Genomic DNA, 26169 nt, shown 5'->3' on the forward strand with positions numbered 1-26169 from the left:
TATGAAAATAAATGACATCTAAGGCAACGAAATGAGTGCACATGCAGAATTCAATTTAGGCTTTTGACTGTATTTCTCGACAATAAAAAAAAATTCATTATACACATCTAGCTAAATAAAAGGTTGACACAGACCACTTCACTTGGTTTGCAGCACGTTTCATCCAGCAGCGGGAGAATTGATCATGTGTCTAGGAACAAGTTGCTTCCAGCTTCTCCGAGACAAGGTTCGCTCTCTCTCTCTCTCTCCATACGTTTCGATATGCCACCTAATACTAAATGATGTCCGCAGGGACCTGTTATTCATTATTCTAATCCACTAACGCTCATCTTACACGCTAATTTTGTGTAGTAACTATTTTATTAGGGCTATCACTTATTTTGGGTGCCTTAGGCCTTACATTACAATCTGTGCTCGATCTGCTATCACCGTTATCCAACGGTCGTTTCTGTGATGTTACGAGTAGCGAATGACTGCTACTACTACTGTTACCGGTGGATACATTTGTCGCCATTCCGCCCGCGCTGCTCCCCGACGAGTTAAATCGTTTCAATTTGATGGTCTTTTTCTGTGTGGTGGCGGTGGTGGTGGTGGATATTGGCGTCACGAGCTTGCCACTCTCCTCCTCAACGTGACGATCGTTCGTGCCGGATGATTCGGCCGCCGATTGAAATTCCTCGTCTTCCATTTCCTCCTCCTCGAACTCGGCATCGTTGAAGCTGTCATCGGGATCGATTATCAGCTTGCCTGGTTGTGGTGGGAATTATTGCGAAGAAAACAAAAATTAGGCATCCAGTTTTCGAGGGCATAAATATAAGCGGGAATACATACCATTTAAAGTAGGGAATTTAATGTCCGGCAGAGGTAGAACACTCGGATTGTGTTTCCTCACGAGCTCTATGAGTAAATTGGAGATGTCCTCGCGCTTTTTAGTTACGATTAGCGTATCAAACCAGTTTTGCAGCTTAATCGGTATGCGGTAATCCTTGATAGGATCCTGTGTAAAAAGGTGAATGTTTTATAACAAACGTTCAAAAGGTTTGTGAGAAGGCAAAATTTTACCAGGAAAAAGTGTTCCACATATTGCAGCAAATATAGCCCACAATCCGTGAAATTATTCTGCTGTGGAACCTTCACGCAGTGGCCAGGCATGTTGTTCTTATTAAATACTTTAACAGGTTTGTTTGGCATCTTGCATTTATACTCGCACGTCAAATAATCTCTGAGTGTAGCTACTACTCGACTTCGAGATGCTCCAGTTAGCGAATCGAAAATCAGAATGATCGGCCTTAAAAGAGAAATAAAAGGAGGAAATTAATTTTCTAGCTGATGGAAGTGTACTTTGTGGCATACTGTTTAACTGGTTGCTTCCCGTCGTTCGGTTCCTCATCCGTTTCTTCTGTATCACTCGCCAGCTCGCTGTCATCCCCTTCCGCTTCGTCTCTTTCGCTCATATCATCATCACCGAGGTTGATCGATTCCATCTCCCTTTTCGACACGGGGGTAATAGTCGTATTACCTATTTGGAGGGTGATATTTTTATTCTTGGGAGCCGCTTTTTTCCGTTTGATTGGCGTTGGAGTATTGCTATTCATCGATAGTGGCATATCTAGGCCTGGGAAACAGATTATCGCCAGGAACCAGTGAGACTGTTCGTTGATCGGGATTATAACGTAATCCTTATCAAATATATTAACTTTTTTCGTCCAGCTAGCAACCCGAGAATGCCTTTTCTGGGCGGCGGTCAATTTCTGATCCTTGTCCTGACCTCTGTGACGCGTTCCAATGGTTGTCAGACGTTTATAGAAAAATGTGCTGAAAATGTGAATCTGGTTGCGTTCCTCCTCTTTCAGCAGTTCTAGCTTGAGATAGTTCAGATAAAAATCGATGATAACATCGTTCAGATATTGATCAATCGCTAGACACATATAGTCCTCGGTGTTGATTGAGATTCCTCCTTTTCCTTGGGGATAAATTAGAATTTTCCTTATTTCTACCCCGTCAACTGTGTTCAAACTGGAAGTGCTGGTAAATAAAATAAATGAAAGCATTTGCGTATGACAAGAGTATCAGAAATCTTACTTATTGGAGTTATTTTCATTATTTTTGCTGCTACCACACGAACGCACCAACAATTCGTTGGCATCCCGAGCGGAAATTTCTTCAATTTTCTCTGTCAAGAAAATGCTTTTTAAAATAGACTTGGATTCCTCAGTTATGCGATCCATCACCAGTGTAATTCGTCTATGGGAATCATCTATTCGACTAACGGGATTGAAGTATGGGGCTGTAAATGCAAACAGAAGTCATCTTTATACGTCGGCGTGCGCTCAAATAACTCTTTTACTCACTTTTATCCTCGGGCAATCCCATCTCCAGACTTTCGCGGATGTATGTGCCACAGGATGGTAAAGTGTACAAGAAAATCACATTTAAAACCTTCGAGAAATGAACCACAGCCTTGACGACCTCGTGCAACTGCAGATCCAGTATGCAGTTCTCATTTGCTCGCTTCACGTTTGGTGCAATAATGCGTAAGCCTCGCGACGAAACTACAATCTGGAATTTGCATGGTCTATGTGAAATCCGTAAAACACTAACCTACCAGCTGGTTTTTTCTTTACTTACCTTTTCTGTTGTATCGTATTTGAGCGTTCCAATGCGAATCGTTCGACATTCAAGGTGCGTCATCAATCCATCCGGCATGTTTTTGATTTCAGTTACATCCAACCGAACGAAATCTAAAAATATGGCAAAAGATAGATATTATTTTCAATCAATCTCATACTTATACCAGGTTTGGTTTCAATTATCAAATTATTAGTTTTAGTTGCATAGCGGACAAGAATTATTCTAAGGTGGATATTCAATCAGTTAACGATAAATGATCCGGACATTTTGATAGTATAGAAAAAGATCATCTGTGTTCGTAAATCGTAGATAATGCTACGGAAACAGTGCCTACCACGTTCACTCATGCTTTCTTCCTGTGGAAATCAAATTTCACTAAACCGGTGTAATGTCACAATGAGTAGCAGCAGCAACCCGTGAACAAATCTAAACGCAAAACTATCGATGTCTCACACGTTTCCCACACGATACAAGTTTAATCCATCTGTCACTTAGACTGCTTCTGCCACGTATCTACACAATTATTGAAACAGAATCACCGCTTGTTGTCTGCAATATGAGACAATATAACAAAATTTGCCAATATCTACACCAAAACCCTGGAGCTATCGGAAAATCTGTGTGAAGTGAGATTGGACTAAAGTAATATGGCGAACAAACGGGCTGTCAAAGCTGATTTGACTCGAGAGCCAAGAGTGAGGGGAAGGAAAGCCAAAATCATAGGTTTTCTGTCATGCGTTGACTTGTTAGAGGTATAAAATAACGGAAATTATAATCGTGTATAGTTCGATTTTTTTTTCCGAAATTCATTATCTTCAGATGGTTACTCAAAAAATTGTAAAGAACATCTCCATCTGTTAATTAAAATAAAGATTTTTTTGACGTAGGACTACGTCTAACCGGAAGATATAGGGGGTGCAATGGAAATCTAGGAACTGAACAAGTAGGAAAAAATGCAAGATTTGGAACGCTTATAACTCGAGCATTTCTCAATAGATCGCAAAGGTTTTTGCATCAATTGATAGGAAATATATCTACGCATCTATCATAACGAATAACATTTCATTTTTCATGAGATAAATAATTGAATAATTGTGAAATATCAAGCATTGTCAAAATGCCCTATGTGCCCATTTTTGATTGGTCCATTTTGTGCTCCTCAAATCGTACCGACCAAAACGGGCAACCAGAGCAGCAGCGAAATAGAATGAAGCACGATTGGAAAGGAAGAAGAAAAAAATGAACGAAACATTGGTCGCAGTCTCACACATGCGTAATTCTCGAGCCAGCCAGTCAGCTTAAAAATCCCCGCTCCGCTGCCGTAACGATCATTCTTTGTGTGGACACCGACTGGACAACATCGTTGCTGGACGGGCTGGACGGCGAGGGATCGAGTGCCTTTCTCAAGGCAAGAGGGCGGAGGTGGTAGCGCTGGAGTAGAATAGAGTAGAGTTTTCAAAGGGCCTTTCTCAAGGCTAGAGACGAATGAACTGCAAAAGTTTAATGTCTCTATAATACAATACCTTCCTTCCTTCCGTAACGATCATTCTCATTCAAACCGTACACCACATCGGTTCGCATCACAACACATCAACAAACCAACACAAGCAGCCATGTCTGGACATGGTAAAGGAGGAAAAGTGAAGGGAAAGGCAAAATCTCGCTCGAACCGTGTTGATCTGGAGTTCCCCGCAAGGGTAGCTAGGCCGAGCGCGTTAGTACCAGTGCACCAGTCCACCTAGCCGGCGTTATATAGTTTCGGCCGCCGAAGTGATCGAGTTGGCTGGTAATGCTGCTCGCGACGATAAGAGAACCCGCATTCGGAACAGAACAAATTCGGTTCGGTGGACATCAAGACAACAGGCAGTTGCAGAGAGTGGCGAGTGGCAAACGCAATCGCAAAACGGCATCAGGTAGCAGAAGAAAAAAGTTTGTTCTTTATACAAACTGCTTTGGTGGCAATCCAGAACAAGGCGGCATCGAGGGCGTTCGAAATGGTTTTTTTGAAAACCACGAGTACTAAGTTTTCTAAATTGGAACCATTCCATAAAACAAGGCGCTTTTCAGGGCCATTAAACCTTCCAAACAAGAGTTTAGGAAATACAGTTCAATGCTTTCTAAAACATTATCCAAAATAATAATAAAACACAAATTGATTTTTTCATAATTTGTTTGCCAGGATCTGATGAGTATGTGAATTTGGCAGTTGTTCTGAGCTTATTGATAGTTGGGAACTTTCCTGATTATTCAATTTTCACCAATTCTTAAATTGTTTCCAGATTGAACGTACAGTAATTTACAATTAGTTCGACATTTAGCTAATTGGACGGACATGTAATGCGACTTATTTATTTGGACATTTTTATAAACATAGAGATCCAAATTATGACCCCACATTGAAAGTCGACACTGTACCACTGTCATCGCAAATGTTCAATTACAGGTTAAAATCGCCTCCAATGTGACACTGAGTGGCGCTTCGGTACGTCGCATTGAATGTAATTTACTGTACAACATGTCACAAAGCTGGATGGGAAGAAATTTTCCAACTGTGAAAGCTGTGGCGAGTGGCAACAAATCGCTAAACAGGAAGGTTTAGCCGAACAATAAACTCTTTAGATTGAAGATAATTTTGTGATCCTGAAAAGGACCCTTTTTAGCCTGCATGTGAATCCAACGAGCGAACAAATCGTAATGAATGTATTTTTCTTCTTCTTTCTTTGTTTTTAAGAGGCTTTAAACTTTGCAGTTCATTCGCCTCTACTGATGTATTTTTTGCCATCGCTCCCTTTTAACGCTCATTCGTTCGTCTCGTTGGACTCGCCCCTCTGGCTGAGTCTGCCGATTTGTCTCTATCCTGTGAGTGTGTACACGCGGACCCCAAAAAAATATCTTATTTTCTTTCAAACCGTAAACCCGTGTGGTTGTACGGCATCGGCATCGTGGACGTAACAAAGGAGGACAAGTTAAGGGAAAGGCAAAGTCTCACTGGAACCGTGCAGGTCTCCAGTTCCCTGTTGGTCGCATTCACTGATTGCTCCGCAAGGGTAACTAGGCCGAACGGATTGGTGCCGGAGCACCAATATACCTAACAGCGATTATAGAGTTTCGGCCGTCGGAGTGCTCGAGTTGGCTTGCAAAGCTGCTCACGACAATCAGAAAACCCGCATCAAGAACAGAGCAGCTTCGGTTCGGCGCTCATCAAGGCAACAATTAGTTTCAGTGAGTGGCAAAGTGTTTCTCCGGCACATCGCATTAAATGTAATTTACTGAACAACATGTCATAAGCTGGATGGGAAGAAATTTTCCAACTGTGAAAGCTGTGGCGAGTGGCAAACGCAATAGCTAAACAGGAAGGTTTAACCGAACAAGATGGGAATATCGAGTGATAACAAAAACACAACACCAAAGGTTCTTTTCAGAACCATCAACATATTCATAAAGAGTAAACAGTAAACTAATCCATTTTTCAGGTAGATAGGTAGGTATTCACGTAGGAGAAGAAAATAAAACAATATATTTAAAATATATATTTAACAAAAGCTGTCCCCGACATTACCCACCCGTCTTTATTTTTCATTTATTTTTATAAATTATATATTAGACGTTTAAGCATTCGAGCATTAAATTTTCGACAATGTTAAAAACGATGGTGTGTTTTGTGTAAAAAATTAAAATTCATGTCATTTTCATATTCAATCGTAAGTGAAAACATATGACATAATATCAAGGTCCTGGGAAAAAGGTAATGAAGATGCTAGAGTTTCGGGCGACATAGCATGCGCTGCCATAGGGCCCTATTCCAGAAGACGAGACGAGCTGACGAGCGCTCTTTCCGTTCGTTTTCATATTCCAGAAGCCGAGCTCGACTAAAAACAGACGAGTAGCTCGTTTGGCTCGACGACCGTTTGGCCACGCTCGCCGATAAATCAGTCGAGTCGTCTAGTTTGTTTGATGTGTTCTTCTTCTTCTTTGTTTTTAAGAGGCTTTAAACTTTGCAGTTCATTCGCCTCTATTGATGTGTTTGTTCACCTTGTTGATTTAAAGCATCGGTATTCTTCTGTTCCGCCTTTATCTTCAAAAATTGATACACGCCTAAACTAGTATTGTATAAGCAATGTATGTTTTCAACTGCAACCATCAAATTCAAATCTGTAATTGCAAAATTTCACAGATTTTCAAATGGGCCTCTTTCAAACAAACATTGTACTCATATCCAGGGATGCCAGATGACTGTTTTGAATATATTAACACGGCACGAAAAGTCTCTCAACATCATTCAAATGTGCATTTTCGATAAGCCAATTTTTTTTGCCTACTGATTCACAGGAGTCCAGGCCTACTGAAGGAGTCCTGGATGATAGCTCAGGAAATTAGATACTTTTGGCAATTTGGTCTTCTGGAAGACCATACAATTTGGATGGGGTTTGTGGAGAATGGAAAGTTTGGGTAACTACTACACACGGGATTTATTATCGCGATCTTTCACAGGTTGAAATTGAAATGGCAAATATTGCATTAATAGGGATCGATTCATATTCTGTATCGTTGAATGCGTTCAGCTCATATTTTACTGCGCATTGGGTTATTGTGTTTGTCGTGGTTGTGATTGTGGTAGGACGGAGTGGCTTGGATGGGAGAAAGGATAAGGATAGGAAAGGAAAATTGCTTTTTTCGATTCTTGTTCCTCTTTCGCGATATCGGTCGCGAACAATGTGAACGAACATAGATTTGAAACTTTTCTTGATAAATCGTTGATTAGGTATACAAACATTGGTTTTTATAAATATCGATTGATCAATTTTAAAAATGTTTCTTATTTTTCTCGAAATAAAAATATGTCTTCACATCTGACATCACTGGTTATACCGAGAAAAAGTTACAGAAGTCTTTCCAGTCTACCAAATAAAACATTGCAATGAAACTCGTGTACTGGAATAGGATATTTTGTTCGTCTCGACAGTGACTGAAGCCGAGACGAGACGAGACGAGACGAATTGCTCGTCTCGTTTTCTGGAATAGGGCCCATAATTATTTTTCAAATAGTGACGTCAGTCGTTGTGTTTATTTTTGATTGCCCACCGAATCCATGAGAAAATGCTATTTTCAGGAAATAACTTATCAACGTACGTTTTTAACATTTTTTTATAGTTCCCGCTGAACATGAGGCTAATGGTATAGCGTGCAGTGAATATTTGTGAAATCACGTCGAAAAAGACGAATAAAAGTGATATTTCCTTGTGCCATTTTCACTTCCCCACGTTGATAGAAACAAACGAAGTTTCATTATTTTAACTTTATGAAGTTGATGTTTCGAAGGTTCTCAGTGTCGTTATGTATGTTGTTAGTGCTCCCTTGGCCGAGTGGTTAGCGTCATAACTAACATGCCGGGTGTTCGGGTTCGATTCCCGTTCTGGTCGGGGGAATGTTTCGTCAAAGAAATTTCCTCCGACTGGCACTGTGATCACGCGTATTCTAGAGCTTGCCACTCAGAATGCATTCAAGGCGTGTTATTTGACATAGAAATCTCAACTAAGTACTAATAAAAATGACGCAAGTAATACTACGTTGAGATGGCGAAGTTCCTCTAGGAACGTTAGTGCCATTGAAGAAGAAGAAGATGTATGTTGTGAGGGAATAATCGCCAATTAATCAAAATTTCACCGAAAATGTTACTGCTTTCAAGGACTAAGCATACGACTGCTCTCTGGACCATTTTACCACATAAATAATCGAAATAAGCCACGAAACAGTTGTCATCTCTTGAAAAACAAACAGTTGAATGATTTCATGAGAATTTTGGCCCAAACTACCATGCAACCGTGAGCAGGTATGGGCAAAATCGCATCGATATTCGTTCAACAACAATGATTCATAGATAAAAATCACCCTTCTATTCTCCGTTTATGCCCCACTTTATTTTAGACAGAAAATATTCATTTATCATCTTCGCAAAGTTCGTTCTCGGGTTTAACGGAAAAATACTGTCTCGATTCCGCTCATCTATTCTCAGAGAATTTTGCATTCTCTCATTTGCCTATCGGAATGACGTTAGATGGTGATAGATTCAAAATGGAAACTTTTGCTTGAGCCAGCGAGTGTCTGTAAAATCATTCGTTTTTCACTCAAATATCAATCATTGAGCCTCGATCGCGGCAGTAATATATAGGTAAATAGTTGAAATCGAGTTGTTTCCTGTGCACTATTGCAATGGCATTTTTTTGTTTCTAGTATGGAATGATCTTAGCCAACGTAAAAGACTATATTAACGCAAGTCAACGTCAACGAGTGTCTTGCTGGAAATTAGAGAACTAATACGAGCGCTAATCCCGAAACCAACTCCTTGCATCACTTTGGAGCCTTTGGAACCGTCCGTATATCGAATCTCGTATTGGCGGTATTTCTCTTTGACAAGTTTGAGCCAAACTCGTCGACCACCTCGAGCTCGCCGCCGTCGATTATCACGATTATCGAGAGGAAGATATTACAAACGGCCACTCTCGATAGCATGTATTTAGCCTTAGACTCATTAATCCTAAACCCATGCAGTCCTGCTTCGTATTCCAGTCGGGTATATGAGTGCGATACCGTCACTTGTGTTCTTCCACGTCGACAGCGAAGCAAATAAACTTCCATCTTTCCGCCTTTCAGCGTTATACAACAGACTGGAAAACCCATCGCCTTGCCAAGTCCCTGTGAGTTTCAAACGATTTCGACAGATCACCTGAGAGCCACACGCTGCACCGCGCCCGATCATCGTTGTCTGAATATTTATTTACACATTTCTTGCGGGCCGCAAAAAATGAAGAAAGAGGGTGTCTAAGATACGACCGCATTATGAACGTGGGACTGTGAAATTATAAATTCAAGAATAAAACTCTTTTGTACACACATTTGGTAGCAATGATAAGGGCCTATGAGAAAATGCTTTAACTGAGTGAGGGGTGCGAATGTTTCGCGAAGCAATTAAAAACCAATTCGAGCAGATTATCGAATTAACTCACAGAGTTAACATGTACTGTAAGTTGCTCGCTGTACAGAGCGACACTGAAACACTGAACTTATTGAATATCCAAGTAGTTTTTCAGTATCTATTAGCAAAATTAAATTTTCATGGCTCCCAATATAACTTTCCAAAAAACACTCCTTCTTCACATCCGGCTTGAAACGCGATGTAAATTAAAGCCACTTAAACCCGGAAACATTGGTCGAATTCACAAAAAATTATTTATCCTTCGGAAAATGTCACTAATAAGTCATTCACGATTTATCATTTATCTGATAAATCGTGAATTACTTATTGGTCACTTTTTCCGAAGGATAAATATTTTTTTGTGAATTCGACCAATGTTTCCGGGTTTAAGTGGCTTTAATTTACATCACATATCAAGCCGGATGTGAAGAAGGAGGGTTTTTTAGAAAGTTATATTGGGAGCCATGGAAATTTAATTTTGCTAAAAATGCTATCAAGCAGGATGGCAGCGAGGCTCTGCGAATAGCCTTTCTCGAGGCCGAGTGTTTAGCTTAGTTTTCCAAATTAGTCTTTTTCTAGGCTAGAAGCGAATGAACTGAGGAATTACACTAAAAAATCCGAAGCTCTCTACAAGCAAAAATCATAAAAATCAATTCGCTTTTGATTACTTCGGATATTATTCTAGAATGCCTCGAAAAAATATGAATAATTCTTTAGCCGAAAATTTTGATGGTCCTGAAAACGACCAGATTGGTTTGCGTGGTTTGATAGAAGCAGTTTAAGATGGGGTTTTTTTGGTTCTTTTTTGACGTAGGATTACGTCTTTCGGGAACATATTGGAGTACAAATCGAAAATTGAAAATCGAGCACATCGTGAAAATTGTCCAATTTCAAACGCTTATTGCTCAGTCATTTCATGATGATATTTTTGCGTCAATCCTTTCGGCACTTCATAACATTTTTTTACATTGAAGAAAATAATATATGTCATTAAATTAACTATCAAACAATTCAAAAATCTCAACCCATATCCTAACGGAAATACCCTGATTGGTCGAAATTGACGACACATGCGGCGGGTCCCTAACAGAGACATCAAAACCAAGCTGCCTGGGGGAAATTGGCATTGAAAATACATGAAAGTCGGAGGCATTTTTATATTGCAAGTAAGGTGAGTGATACGATTCATTCTAGCAAATTAAATTTGAATTTGGAACTTTAATGTTGGTTACCTCGTGAAATTTCATATCAATGACCGATCGTATATTGTGAAAAATTTAGCACAAGTGTAAGCGAAAAATTATATATGGTAGCAGTTGTGTTAAAAATGACTTCATATATGAAACGATTTATTTCAATTTTCATAAATAAATACCAAGCGCTCGAGAACGGGTCGTTTGGTTTAAGCTGTCTGTTTTGTTGTGTTCATTTTCACTCAAGAAAAGTTTTTACGGCGAGCAAAATTGGAAAAGTGAAGAAACATTAGAAAAAGTGATTATCCATATACTCTACATATAGTATTAGTTGTTGTGAGTCCAATTGAAATTCGCATTGGGTGAATAAACACTTAGAAAGTAAAAAATTATGAAAGAAAATTACCTTTTCCATTTCAGATATGTTTTCTGTATATTAAAGTAACATGTTTTTACTGATGAGAAAATTTGATAATTGTGTTCGGAGTTTTTTTGCTTTATTTCATCCATACATAACACAGGAGGCATCTCGTCTAGGATCACATAGGGCGATTTTCATCATATCTCGTTCTACTTCGGTATCTTTTATCTGATACGCACTATTCAACGACTGTTTACCATCCTTCTGTCATCATCACTCGGTAAACACTGGTGGAGTGAACAAACAATACCCAACAACTAGACAAAACGGCCCATTTCAGAGCGACCAAATCATTATCAAAGAGTTGACGATGTAATTCTTCAAACATATCCAAAATCAACAGATAGCCTAACGGAATCCTACGTCAACTATGCGGACGTGTCTCGGACACAATCCTCCTGTGACTTTTTTTGTACTCGTAAGAACAATACACGAGATATGTGTCCTTATTGCCAATGCACGTAGCGTACTTAGTATGCATCCCGAATATTATTCTCGTGCTAGACACATCGCGGACCGAAGCGACGGCTCATATGTTCTCCCACCGCCGTTATCTATTTCATGACGCATAAAATCAACAATTCATACGTATGATCTAATCATACACAATCAATCTCCACATAACGGCACGGAAATCGACGCGGTACGTCCTATTTAATATTGATCTTCTGCTTTGCTTCGACCCGTCGACGCATGCTCTGCACTATGCTTGCTTCGCGCATTTTCTGAAAGTGCATTCTGATGAGAAAAACTTTGCACTTCCGTTTAACACGTTAGCAAAATAGAAACTGAGCTCTGATCATGCTTGACTTTGATGAACTTCCAAGCCATAATATTTACAACTTTTTTTATTTCAATAGTTTGCCTTCAAAGCAGTTTTTGAGCCATGGAAGAAAGTTCTTAGCTCATATGCCCATAAATCTTTCATCTCTCTAAAGTGATTGTCATAATGCACTCGACAAAAAAATAGAGGAACAGAGTGCGGAATCGGAAATTTTAAGTGATTCTTGACATGCTGTAACTTCGTGAAAAATCAATGCATATTGACGGGATGCGCATCATTTTGAAGCTACTTTCAACTTTCAGGTATTAGAATATTTTACGTACATATTTTTATTTTGGTGTGTGTAGGTGTAGTGGGCAATAATATAGGGAAGAAATGAAAAATCGTTTTTTTCTGTTTCTTCAAGAATATTTTGGACTAATACAATTTTTTTGCTAACCAACTCAACAGATACGATTAACCTTATTAGCTTTCATTTGGTTTCAATAACATTCCTGTAGGACCTTCCCACACAGTTTGAATGAAAAATTCAATAAACAACCATCGCACCGCAAATCAAAAGGCAGTTTCGAAAACTCCAATAAATTTTGCTCAAGAATAATTTGTTATTTGACGAAATAAAATTATTAATTTTTTTTCCATCGATTTAAAAAAAAGTGCCAAAAACAGGATTCTTATAATGCTTCACAAAATCCACTGTGATGTTTACAGGCAAAGTTTAAGCCTAGTGTATTCCCTGAAAATCTGTGAACGTTTCATATTGATACGTTCAGCCGTTTTTTCTAGCCGATTTTTCAAAGTTTGGAGTAAATTAGAGGAGTACTCTACGCGACTCTCAGAATGAACGATTCGTAACTTTCGTTTTTATGGGTTTGTGGGTGAAGAATGCGTATATGTGTGGAAATGCGTATGTATATGTGTGAGTATCATCACTCCTTACAATATTTGTTAGGTACGCACAGGAACGTTCTTGGAACCAAATGAAAACTGGTTGATAAGATTAATTGGATTTGCTGTTGAGTTGGTTAACAAAAAATTGTGTTAGTCCACAATATTCTTGAAAAAACAAAGAAAAATCGATTTCTCATTTCTTCCCGATATTGTTGCCTACTACACCTACACACACCAAAATAAAAATATGTACGTAGAATATTCTAATACTTGAAAGTTGTAGCTTCAAAATGATGCGCATCCCGTCAATATGCATTGATTTTTCACGAAATTACAGCATGTCAAAAATCACTTAAAATTTCCGACTTCGCACTCTGTTCCTCTATTTTTTTTTGTCGAGTGTACTTTGTTCAGCCGGCAAAGAGGTATCAACGCATAAATCCTTGCACTCGCACTTGAATGCTGCCACATGCGACCCGCTGGCAGTTAGTTGAGTATGGATAGATTAAAGAATTTTAATTCTACTTTTATAGACTAATCTACTAATATTAACATTAAAAAGTTCAGATAATTCGTTGAAGACTCGGCAGCAAACGTCTAATGGATTATTTTGGCCATATATGATACGGCGACTAGGTACCGCGTGTAGACTAACGTTAAAAAGTCGATAGCTGCAGTAAATTCTGCCCGTCAATAAATCAAAAATCTTTGCAGCACCAATCGTCGGCTTTCCATAGGTTTGCATTCCAATAAGTGCACATCGCTGTTGATGGGATTATTCCAGAGCAGACAACGTAGCGCATACCTTACGAAGCGTTTCTGAACACGTTCGATGCGCTGAATATGTTCAGTGTAATATGGGACCCAGACTTGCACGACATATTCCAAAACGCTGCGGACAAATGTACAGTATAACGCTATCCAGAACGTAAATGTCATCGAAATGAGTTGTTTTGTGTCTCAGAAATCCAACCCTCACATTTGCTCTCGAAACTTTTACCGAGACTTGCTGTCAAGGAGAACAGCCGTGCATTTATCAGCGTTTGCATGCATTCCATTTTTCTGGCACCAGACAGTAAATCGCTCAATGTCAGCTTGTGGGATGATAGGTACGAGGTGAACAGGTTTATGATCCAGGATGGTGAGCCAAGTCGATCTATTTTCAGAGTACAGTAATCGCTCACTATCTGGTCTGCTTTTTAACTGGGCGAACGTTAACTGGTCCTTGGACTAGTTAAAGAGCAGAATTTCGCAAACAATCGACGCCATATTCAAATGAAAGATTTGCTATGAGGGGCATTCGAATGTAATTTGGAATGTTATGAAAATTGACATTATTTTCGCATGACAAAAACATTGATTAAATTACAGAAAAATAATTTCCTCAAATTACATTTCATACCTGTTGTCGCACTCAATGCGAAACTTCCATTGGAATTCTTTTGTTCATCCAATTTCATGATCAACGTGATCAAAACAATTCATTAAAGTTGCCCTAAATTTTTTTTGATATTTTACATGCCGGACCAGTTAAAACGCGAATGTCGATAACTGGTCTTCCCTTTTCGCCCAGTTAGCGAATGTTTACTGTAGCAAGGTCATGGGATACTTTGCAAAAGCTTTGGAGAAATCGAAGTAAATAGCATCTTCTTTTTGTCGCGTCTCCTGTTGATCATATGCGTATATGCCATAAGATTCGTGGTTGTTGTGCGTTTTTTAACGAAGCCGTGTTGGAACTCCGAAATCACAGGCTGTTCAATCGGATACAGTGTATCATGAAGTAAAACTCTAAATGAAGTAAACTTCTAAACGATAGTTTTCGACATTATGAGAGCTGTCTTTCTTGTTGACAGGAGCATGCCTCCAAGCATCTGGAAGGATAGCCTCACGCAGAGATTAGTTGTAAACCGTTGAAATCGGTACGGCGAGCATCGTTGCACAGTTCTTGATAAAGACCGGAGAAATCCGGAATCTGGAACGGAGATCCAGACCGGAGTTTGTCCGGAATCCGTGTCAAGTTCTTTCGGTTCCGTACGAAACTCCAGAAAGATGACACATTTTGCTTGAGTGTGTTTTGAAGAATATTTATTTCAAGCTGCAAGTTTTTGTATTTTTCTTCAGTCTCATGCAATTTTCTTTTGCGCATTGAGTTCCTGTTGTGAAGAAATCGTTCCCTTGCTTTTCGCAGCCGATTGTCGAGATTTCAAAACTGTGGAGTCGGGTTCATTGAAACTCCTAGAACGTCGGGCCTTCAACGGAACTGTTTCTCGAATAATTTGGTAAAAATTTACATAGAATATATGGTCAAATATGCGGTCCTAATCCAGAGAAGCAATTCTGTTATTGACAGTATGCTAATCACAGCGAGAAAAATCGAGCTAATGGTGGTCGTCAACTTGAGGAGCGCCAATGGGTAATCGATAAGACCTACGCGGACTACTAATGCTAGTTCCTGCTCCGTAGATGCGTTGAGAAGTAAAAGGTAAGAGGAAAAGCCGTACTCGTCCACGATTCATCATAGCTGTCGTCGGTCGATGGTATCGGCTATGAAGTCAATTAAAATGTGGTGCATAGGGACTCGATACTCGCCGCAGTTTCGAAGAAGATACCACCAAGATCTGGTGCATCGTCGAACAACCGGCATTAATCCGGCCTAATAACTTCCCACAAATATGATTGGTATAGATGATAGACGGCGGAAGAGGATATGGAATAAAATTTTGTAGGCAGCATTCAAAGTCGTGATACACGCTAGTTCTTACAATCTTGCTTGTCAGCTTTTTTATGGATGGGACAGATTACCTCTTCTTTTCACTTTTCCGGTAGCTGTTCCACGCCTCAGATCCTGGACCTCACGAATGTCACTGCACGGTGCAAACGAAGTGAATTGTATACAACCTTATTCCGAGGATCACCGTGTGGTTAAAATGGGACAAGTTCATCCATCGTGACAACTTTGTTGAACTTGGTGTTATTATGAATACCACGATACTGTCATGTCACGGAGAAAAATAACGTTTGGCGTATATTTTTTTCACTTGTGTTTAAGATGGTAAAACTTGGTCACGCGATATGGAGTAAGTTAAATTTTGTATTTGTTTAGCATTTCTGCTAACATTTTGAATCATGTCTTGCTTTTTAGGAAAGAGAAGATAAACAAACAGCAATTTAACCGCCTGGTGGCATTTGACGTATCCAGAGGACGTAAATTTGTTTATTTGGATTCGGTAACTGCACTATGGGGTGTAATTAACTCTACTTCCAATTGTCCTGAATGAATGGCAATTTTTTATTTCTATTTTTAGGACTAAACAAATAGAAAATTGCAACAACATGAAACGGAAATTTCATTTCATGGTCGTGATGGACACGACCCGAATCAGGACGATAGTTAAAACGAATAAAGCCATGGTTTTTTCTTCGTTTTCGTAATAGGTATTCTCAACGATATTGCTTTGTAGATATACTTTGAATTAGGATTGGGCGATCTTTAGAAAAAGATCGATCTTGATGGATCGATTTTCTAAACGGCGTAGGGATCGATTCACTGATTTAATCGGTGCAAAAGAATCGATCTTTGTTTAATCGAATGCCCTTTTTCCATCTTATTTACTTGTTCTATTTAAGTGTTGGCTTTTCTTTAAACATCCAATAATCATCCCACATTTCTATTCAAACATCAAAGGCATTTAATTTTGATTCTCGGAATGAATCACAAAAAAATCTTGAAAGCCCAGAAAAAAATAGTTTCCATGGCATTCATCTTGAACCGTCATGGAATTATGTAATTAAATAAATTAATTGAAAACTATCAGAAATGCAACAACTGATATTCATTCAGAACTCCGCTGACAATAATCTCGTTGAATCCAACCGTTTCATACGTCTGGCATTGAGTCGAAATATTTTCTGAAAAACAAATATACATTTTTTTTCTACAAACAAAAAGATCGAGAAGATCAAATTTGTCAGGTGGTGAGATTTTTTTTATTAGATTTTAAAAGACTTAGCACTTAAGGCTTTTGTATGCTGCATGCTGAAGAAAAACTCTAAGATCGAAAAAATCATGAATCGATCCAAAAAATCGGAAATCTAAATGGAAAAGATCGATTTTCTGAAAATCGATCCAAGATCGCCCAATCCTACTTTGAATGAACGAATATTAATTATTTAAATATTATTTTATTTAAATAAGTTTCAAACAAGGAAAAAATGAGTGTATCATTGCAAAGCATTCAAATGATACTATTTTTAAATTCTTCTCTAGTTCTGTTTCCATAATTTTGATATCCGTCTAAAGAAAATATGAAGATTATGTTCTCGCCGGATCCTGATAATCAGTTTCTGTTTAAAAAATCAAATCAAACCTCATGTCCCGAATATTAAATTACATGAGAGTGGGAATAACAAAAGGATTAAAATTCAGAATCTCATATGGGAGTAACTCAGATTATACAGATCGTGAGGCGGATAAATTCGGATTTGTTATGAGTTATAGAAGGTATTATTATTGAACAAAATTGTAGAATGGTTCTTATAAAATGTTTCTAACCTTGATTTATACTAAATGCTTCTTACTATTCGAACGAATAAGACAGATCTATGAACAAGGGTATGCAAATGTCGATTATTATACATAATAGTAAAGTTTGATCTCAAGTTTGAAATACCGGATCATTCTAAAACATATACTTAATTAAATTGAATATTATCTCTAACACTGTATTAATTCTAACTACAAACGTTCAAACGCTGAAAATTATGCGAACGAGTGTGTGGAAGTGATGTTCGTGATCAGGCCCTCTGACTTTCAACCGATGCATTGTATGAGTTTTGTAAGAAATCGAAAGAATTTGAGAATTTATTTTTTTAATATCGTAAACAATCGAAAGGACAGGAGGAAAACATTACACGATACACGCGAGCCGAGTGTACGATCCGAAATAAACAACCTATCGGGAGCGGGTGCAATAAAACAGTGAAAGGAAAGGGACCAAAACGATCGCACACATTCCTTATTGCGCTAGGCTCCGTTGGTCTTAGAATGCAGTTACAAATCTTAGATAAACATTAGCCAGGAGTTGTATGGTAATGGCGATAGTTAAAGGATTTATATACAAAGAGGCAAGAACGTTTATAGTTTTCCTCCACACTTCTTCTTGAATGGCGTTAACGTTCCCTGTGGAACTTTTGCCGTCTCAACGTATGCATCAACTAGCGTCATTTATTAATACTTAGTTGAGATTTCTTAAGCCAAATAACACGCCTTGAATGTATTCCGAGGGGCAAAGCTCTAGAATACGCGTGACCACAGTGCAAGTCGAAGGAAATTTCTCTGATGAAAAATCCCCCGGCCAGAACAGGAATCGAACCCGAACACCCGGCATAATAATGTGAGACGCTAACCACTCGTCCACGGGTGCACTCTTTCCTTCACACATTAAATTTGAATTTAGGCTAGAATTAGGATAGAAGAAAATTATTTAAAAACCCAAGGTTCTCTGAATGAACAAGTAGTCTTTGGAATCGTGCCGTACGATTTAACTCCGAAGCCTCCTATTGAATCGATTGACGAGAGTTCTTCAGATTCAAGTTTTTCAACCGCAGCAATAGTTCTATAATTTGCGCTCGGAGTTCGTGAAGATCTTGTACTCGTTGATCCTCCCGCTTAATTGATATTTAATAGATTGATCAGCTTCCGTTCGTTACTCGTTCCGTACGAAATTAGTGCGAAGGCAGTCAGTTCAATTTGTTGGAAGGAATAACACTGGTTAGCTTCCGTTCGTGACTCGTTCCGTAGGGAATTAGTGCGAAGGAAGTCAATTCAGTTTGTTCCAGGAACAAGAGTAAATCACTCGACACTTTTTCTTACTTCAACCCAGTAAAGTGCCAATCCAGATTCGCAAGGTTGATTCCTTCGCATAAACAAGTTTCGTTAAAATACATAAGAATTATGCATTCGTAAAATAGCGTAATATTTTTGACGTAGAACTACGTCTTTCAGGAAGGGTGCCAAATCAGAAAACAGGTCACGTTTTTATGAAATAAAGTTAACGTTAATAACTATTTTCACTGTGAACGAATTCTCATGATTTGTATACCAATCGAATCGGAAATTCTCTAAGATTTGTTTGATATGCTATACATTATAATTCGCCAATCAATAAACGGTTTAAATTCATGAAAACTGGAAGAACTTCCTTTTTTCCCATACAATTGTTCTGCCGATATGTGTGCTAAACCTACCCGTATTTCGGATGCTTATAACTCGAACATTTCTTAACAGATCGGAAAGAAGTTTGCATCAATTGATAGGAAATTTTTCTACGCGTCTATCACAATTAATAAAAAAATATTTCTCATGAGATGCACAATTGAATGACTGTAAAATGTCAAGCGTTATCTAAACGCCCTGAATGCCAAGTTTTGATTGGCCCGATTTACGATTCCCCCAACACGGACTTCAAAATCGATGTATCTGTGGAAATCCGCTCTGCAAATATACATGCAAGTCAGGGGTATTTTTGTTCCCACCGAGCCGTGTTTCCCTAACACGGACTTCTAAATCAATGTGCCTGGGGGAATTCGCTTTATCAAATATGCAAGTCTGGGGTATGTTTTGCCTTTGAGCTGTGTTTCCCTAACACGAACTTCAAAATTAATCCGCAAATATATGCAAGTCGGGGGTATTTTTTTGCTGTTAAGTACTTTTATACTGGCTTGTTGTTGTGCAGACCGGAGTATGTTTTCCTGAAACGTACTTTTAAACTGAGAAGCCTGGGAAAATCGTCATTTTAGATACTAGAGGTGAATGAACTTTCGCGGTTCGAGAACTACGTAAACATGAGATGTGCAATAATTTCAGAGGGAAATGTGAAATACAATGATCGTTTGACAATTCTTCCGTTCACATATTTTGGTAGTACTAGGCATCATATTAAACGTAAAGGGACGTTCATCAAATTTATTTGTGCATTCTAAAATAATATTCGAAGTGGCAAACAAGTGGATTGCATAATATAATTGCGTAGTTCTACGTCGAAAACATGCGGTCGTGTCCTAGACACAACCCCTTACAATTTTTTTGTTATATTGCATTGGAATGAGAGCTTCCAATTTCTCACACATTTGTGTAGAAAGGAGGGCTTCAACTTTACATTTCATTCGTCAATATAGACAGCAAAGCGTTCCTCTAATACAAACTAAAATATCAGGCCCCAGAACGATGCAAGCAAACTGCGGATTCTTAGAGCCGAATGAACTTTCAACTTTGAAGCCTCTATGAAATAAAAGAAAAAAGCTGCGGGCTCGCTACGGGTAGCCTGAATTCATCAGCAATACGGCCGTTGTGGCAAGTGGGCGACCGCAACTGCGGCGTTTTATGAAAGAGTTGGTTTATGGATTTTTTTCAAAGATATCCAAAATCAACACCCAACGAATAGCTTAAGGTAATCCTACGTCAACTATGCGATCATATCTCGAACAAAACCAATTCGGCATCGAAGCCACATCTAAGGACCGATGGAAAAATGACACCCTCATAGATACATTATAAAGATACTAGCTGTGCCACTTACCTTCAACATGATCTGTTTCCTGTATGATAGGTTCACATTTAAGTGGTTCTTGTTTCTCGATTTCCGCTGCTGGTGGAGCCTATAAATCAGAAAAAAAACTAAGCCCTGACATTCAATCCGTTCTCCTACACAAAGAACGCACCTTCGGAACTCCAGCAGCAACTGTAGGCGGCTTACTCCCATTCTTGGACTTATCGCTATGATCATGGTCCTCATCATCGCTGCTAAGCGTAAAAATAACCGGCTCTGCATCTGCATACTTGGAGGAAGTAGCTCTTCCCCTGCCACGTCCACCCCGTACTGCGGTACTACCCCTGCCAAGCCCTCTAATCGACAGCATGCTTCCGAGCGATGTTTGCGAGGACTTCTTCTGCAGAGGAATACCCTTAAGCCCCGGTATCGCATCCCGTTCGACACTCCCCGGGCCACCCTTGTCTCCCGCAATAAGCACCTTGGTGTGAAGTGGCGTCACCGGCGCACCGGTCGGCACAAGCGGAGGTGGATGCGGTGAGGGCATCGGTTTATCCGGTTCGGGAATTCGACGCGGAGCGTCGGTGAAAATACGTTTGCATCGTTGACACTTGGCATGATCGATTCCGGTGTAGCCACAGGTTTGGCAAACCGCCAGGAAACCTTTCACGATCTTCACCGGGGGTTCTTTACTTTTTGCTTCCGACTGGTCAAGTTTCGCCAAATCGCCAGCTGTCGGATGCTGCGACGTTTGGATGTGGGAGGTAGGCGTCGAGGTCGATGCCATCGTAGCACGGAATGAGTCGTTGAAGCGAGACTGGTGGTGGTTTGAGGGAGTCTGCTGGAGCTGGTGCTGTTGTTGTTGCTGCTGCTGATGCGGAAGACCAATTGGAGGCTGATGGTGCAGAGTCTGTGGTTGGTGCATCTGCTGCTGTTGTTGTTGCAACATTTGTTGCTGCTGCTGAACCATCTGAAACAGTATTGATATGTTAACGTAAAATTATCGTATTGATGAAAGGATTTTTATACCGCTTGTTGTTGTTGTTGTTGTTGCTGCTGCTGCTGCTGCTGCTGTTGTTGATGCTGAAGTTGCTGTTGTTGCTGACTCTTGATCGTATTTTCCGCTGCTTTCAGATACTCATTCGTCTCTTGCATGGTGACGCCCACCGTCACGATGTAGTCAATATCACCGCCCGGATTCGATATACATTGGATGTTGCTATCAGGTGAGAACTGAACGCCGACCTGCTCGAGCAAGTCTTGCACCGTGCAGCTCTCTTTTGGCAGCGTGAATGTTATGAGTCGCTGTTCTCCGCTTTGAAGAATAACCAACATTTTAGCACTCTCACGCGGTTCTGGTTCCGGTTGGGGCGGAGGAGGAGGAGCAGGTTGTTGCTGCACAACTTGTTGCTGCTGTGAGAGATGCTGTTGAGATATTTGTATGTGGGAATTTGGGGCGTGTGACTGTTGTTGCTGTTGCTGTTGTTGTTGGAGTGCAATCTGTTGTCGATTAACGGGAAGAGTCTTTCGAATGACCATACCTCGTGCAGTAGTCGGTCCCCGTCCTCGCTGAGTGAAGCCTCCACGGAAGTTTTCCTGCTGTCTTAGTTGTTGTTTCTCCTGGAATGAACGAAACTGTGCCGCGGTCATCGTTTGACCATTGCCTAACTGTATAATGCTGCTAGTCTCATCGAATGAGTGCGATTGCTGTTGTTGTTGTATCTGCTGCTGAGGTGTTGGTGTCGATTGTGACTGTTGCTGCAAAACCTGTTGTGGCTGTATAGCTTGAGCCGGCGAAGGTTGTTGGGATGACTGCACCGATGTTCCTGGTGCTTGGTGATACACGGAAGCCTGCTCAATCGGTCCCGATGGTTGAGGTAAGGAGGAACTTGGTGGAGCCTTCGCAACGACTGCTGCTTGAATACTATCTTCAAGGTCTTCCAAATCATTTGAGTAAACCGCAGGTTTTTGAGCTTCCGGAGCTGCTTGTTGTTCCTGCATGTGCTGTTGCTGCTGCTGCTGCTGCTGTTGCGATTGATCCTCAACCGGTTGTTGTGCTGGATGGGTTTGTGACACAGGTGCCAATTGAGGTGGCTGAGATGTAGTTGAAGTGGCTATGACTCGTTTTATCTGAGCTGCTTTTGCGGCGCCGTAACTCGTCGGCACGAGATGTGGTGGGCGGTTAGTAAGAGTCACGATTTTTTGACCTGCATTAGTTAGAATTATGTTTGTCCTAGGTGTTACAACCGCCTGTTGCTGTAGTTGGGATTGTTGCTGTTGCACAACTCCTGGTTGACGAATAACTGCTGCTGCTGCTGCTGTTGCTGGTGTGACTTTGGTAATGGTGTTGAGAGGCCGCGTCGGACGAGGTTGTGGTGGAGCCGATGTTGCAGATGTAACAGGAACATTTGGACGTGACCGTGGGTTAGGATTTCTTGGGGCGCGCGGTCGATAATTCCGAGCGCGTACAACATTCTGTGGGGTTTGCAGTTGAGGCTGTTGTTGTTGGGTAACTGCAACAGCGGTTGGTTGCGAAGGATTCTGAGGTTTGGTAATTATCAAACAAGGTCTAGCGCCAGATTGTTGTTGCAACATTTGCACCGGCTGTTGTATTACCTGCTGCTGCGTTATTTGCTGCGGATGTTGAATTTGCTGTTGTATATATTGCTGATGTTGCTGAGGAGTAAGCTTCTGAATACTAACACGTTGTGTGGGCTGCGGTGACTGATGCTGACTTTGGTGGACCAATTGGGGCGTCAACTGGATATTCTGCTGTACCGTGTGCCCTTGATGTTCGTAAATTATCTGATGTTGTGTCTGTTGCTGTTGTCCCTGACGATGAACCACCTGATGCCCGCCCTGGTGCTGCAATATTACCTGTGTAGGCTGTTGATGGGTTAGAATATGCGGCTGAGATTGCTGGATTGCGATTTGCTGTTGAGATTTCGGTGAGTCCTGAGGTTGTTGTCTTAGAATTATTTGTTGACCCGGTCTCGGAACACCATGTACAACCTGCAAAACTTGATGTGGTTGCTGCTGTTGCTGTTGTTGCTGGTGCAATTGTTCAGCTGCGGTTTGCATGGTATGCAGTGTTGTTTGCTGGGGTTGATCATGTACTAGATTGGTTTGAATTATCTGCGAACCATCATTCGGAACTTCCGAATAATAAATGTGTTGCGGTTGGCTCGGTTGTCCGAATGCATCCGTCAGCGCTCCATCTTCCTGCTGAATCAGATAATGTGTCTCATGCTGTGGTTGCTGTTGCTGAGCCTGTTGGGGCTGCGTCTGTTGTGACTGTGCCTGGTACACAATCTGCTGTAATTGGTGTTGATTATTTTCATTTATCAATAGCTCAGGCTGATCGGGTGCAAGAATAACCTGCTGGGAACCAAACTGAACATCGTCGCCCATAACTAGCTGAATTCCTCCATTCTCAATGTTCAACTGCTGATATAAATTTTTCAACTCTTCTGAGGGAACAATTTGATAATAAGCCATTTCGCCTTTAACATCCAGTATGAAATCGATGATACTTTTTCACTTTTACCATTTCTTCTTCGCTAAAATTACACGTTTTCTATTCACTGCGCACTCCTCGCATATCCGAACCTTTTTTTACTTTAGTGTTAGTTCAAATTTATAACTTTTAGAATTGAAAATCTCCAATCCACCCTTGAACCTTTCAGATTTATAACAAATCATAGATTGCAATATCAGTCAAGGTAAAATGCACATCTTTCAAGTTAAAATTATGTTATTTTCACATTTCCATAATCATAGCACTCCAAACTTTTCCGTAGAAAGTCCTCTGTTGGAGCGCGTCACTCTTTATCGCTTTGTCTACACTGTCGCCAATCCGTCACTTTACTTACACAAAAAACGATTTCGTGAATGATTCACATACACCAACGCAGTCCAGTCGCGGCGCTTGCGATATCTGTTCCATTTAACAGCCACATGAAAAAAATGTCTTCACAGCAAAATTCAATTCTAGCTATGCGTTTATTGCTATCAAAATATCACTTTTCAACCTTTCTAACTATAAGATGGGTTCCAGTTATCATCAATGTTCAAAGCAACACCATTCTGACGCGTATGACACTCTAAAATCATCGCAGATCGTCTTGAAAATCAATGAAACGAAAAACTGTAACCGCTTCTTCCTTTTCCTCGCTCGTAAGTGTCACTTTACGCAAGACGCCATCTTGTGGAATCTCTCCCATTCGACGACAACCACTTCGAGTCACGAAAAATCGCTAAAACTTTGTATCACGGTGTTAAACTCCCGTTGAAACATTTGCTACCATACGAAGTCACTTTTCCTAAACACTCGAGCAGCTTGCAACAATGCAAAATCACGCCTATATATTTCCTGCTGCTTCACACTCGCACAATACGAAGGATAATTGAGCAAAACAACAAATATCCCACTCACTCAGCTCCTCTATACACACAGATACTGTAAGCAGAGTATTCTGTCGAGTCTAACCTCGCTTTTTCGATGAAGAAGAAGAAATGATCAGTGGGACCACTGAAGATAAACAGTGGGACCTCTGAGGGTGATAAACGTGTGTAGTGTTTATAGAGGCTGTGGTTAAAAAAAATTATCGGGAAACAACAATTAGTGGGCCCTTCAGAAACAGACGACGATTGAGGAAGCAAGGAAAGGAAAAAAATGGGATTTCACGATTAATACTTTAATCGTTGTACGGTGGGAATGCAGCTTTCAGGATCTTTTAAAAAACCATGTGATGATTGTACTGAATATATCAATGCTTTTAGTAATTCCTATAACATAAGTTACATTTATCAACAGCATAACATTTGTGTAACTCTTATCTTATTCAGTCCTACGTATTATATTCACGAATTAAGTTTTAGTCTAAAGTGACCAGATGGTCAGAGGTCTAAAGCGGAACAAAAAAAAAACAAAGTTATGTATATACGTTATGTGAACATAAATCATAGTTTAGCGAGTCTCATTTATTCGTGAAACTCTTAACATGTGTCCTTGCAATTAAACCTGATCTGTATTATTTCTTTTAAGTATCGGAACTTAGTTGTGATTTTTCGGTGGTTTAGATTTTGTTCACACCTGAAAATCACTCGCTCAGTCAGAACATTTAAGCCTAGCAAGCGCGATTCAAATTCTATAATTTTCTTCAAATTATCCAATGGAAAGCTCGAAAATTCCCATCCATTTTTCATCGTGCTAACGTATGCATTAAAAAATTTACTTAATTCGGATGGCGATTAAAAAAAGAACAAATATAATTTATTGGAACAAATTTTCTTTAAATCCTACGTTTATTAAGCCTACAACAAAAATGATTCAAGGCTGTTAATTCGCAGCCTAGCACTGTCAAGCAACTTGATGATTTTTCCATACTGTCAGCTCCACTTCACAGCGAAGGAGTTGAACATCCTGAGGCACTTTATGTCCGCCAGATATAGCCGATCTGGTATTTACAACATCCTATCCCTACCGCTCCTTAAGCCAGGAGATCGAAGCAACTGGCCAAACGGTAAAGGAGAATCTGGTCAAAATGGACATTTCCAGAAGGAGTAACTTGAGGTGCTGGTGAAAAACTTCTTTCGTGCTCATAATGGAAGACGAGACGTATTTCATTTTTCGTCAGAGAAATTTCCTTCGACTTGCACTGTGATCACGCGTATTCTAGAGCTTGCCCCTCGGATTACATTCAAGGCGTGTTATTTGGCTTAAGAAA

At 40.1% G+C, this 26169-nt stretch overlaps 1 protein-coding gene across 1 annotated transcript; it reads right to left on the minus strand.

Moving 5' to 3' along the window:
* Positions 1-49: 49 nt before the first annotated feature.
* LOC129764763 (uncharacterized) lies at positions 50-25014 on the minus strand. Its single transcript, XM_055764230.1, has 10 exons — positions 21470-25014; positions 20613-21410; positions 20471-20549; positions 2629-2741; positions 2352-2559; positions 2083-2287; positions 1354-2025; positions 1063-1288; positions 832-997; positions 50-747 (listed from the first exon to the last, which is right to left on the minus strand). Exons 1-10 carry the CDS (start codon positions 23936-23938, stop codon positions 338-340), a joined length of 5346 nt encoding a protein of 1781 aa, XP_055620205.1. The 5' UTR covers positions 23939-25014; the 3' UTR covers positions 50-337.
* Between the last annotated feature and the right edge of the window lie 1155 nt (positions 25015-26169).

Source organism: Toxorhynchites rutilus, chromosome 2, assembly GCF_029784135.1.
Source record: "Toxorhynchites rutilus septentrionalis strain SRP chromosome 2, ASM2978413v1, whole genome shotgun sequence".
Lineage (NCBI taxonomy): Eukaryota > Metazoa > Arthropoda > Insecta > Diptera > Culicidae > Toxorhynchites > Toxorhynchites rutilus.

Coding starts and splice junctions, on each gene's coding strand:
- LOC129764763 (XM_055764230.1), bottom strand. CDS start 23,938: ATGGCTTATTATCAAATTGTTCCCTCAGAAGAGTTGAAAAATTTATAT. Junction 2,560..2,628: donor AATACGATACAACAGAAAAG/GTAAGTAAAGAA, acceptor TGCAAATTCCAG/ATTGTAGTTTCGTCGCGAGG. Junction 2,026..2,082: donor AATGAAAATAACTCCAATAA/GTAAGATTTCTG, acceptor TTTATTTACCAG/CACTTCCAGTTTGAACACAG.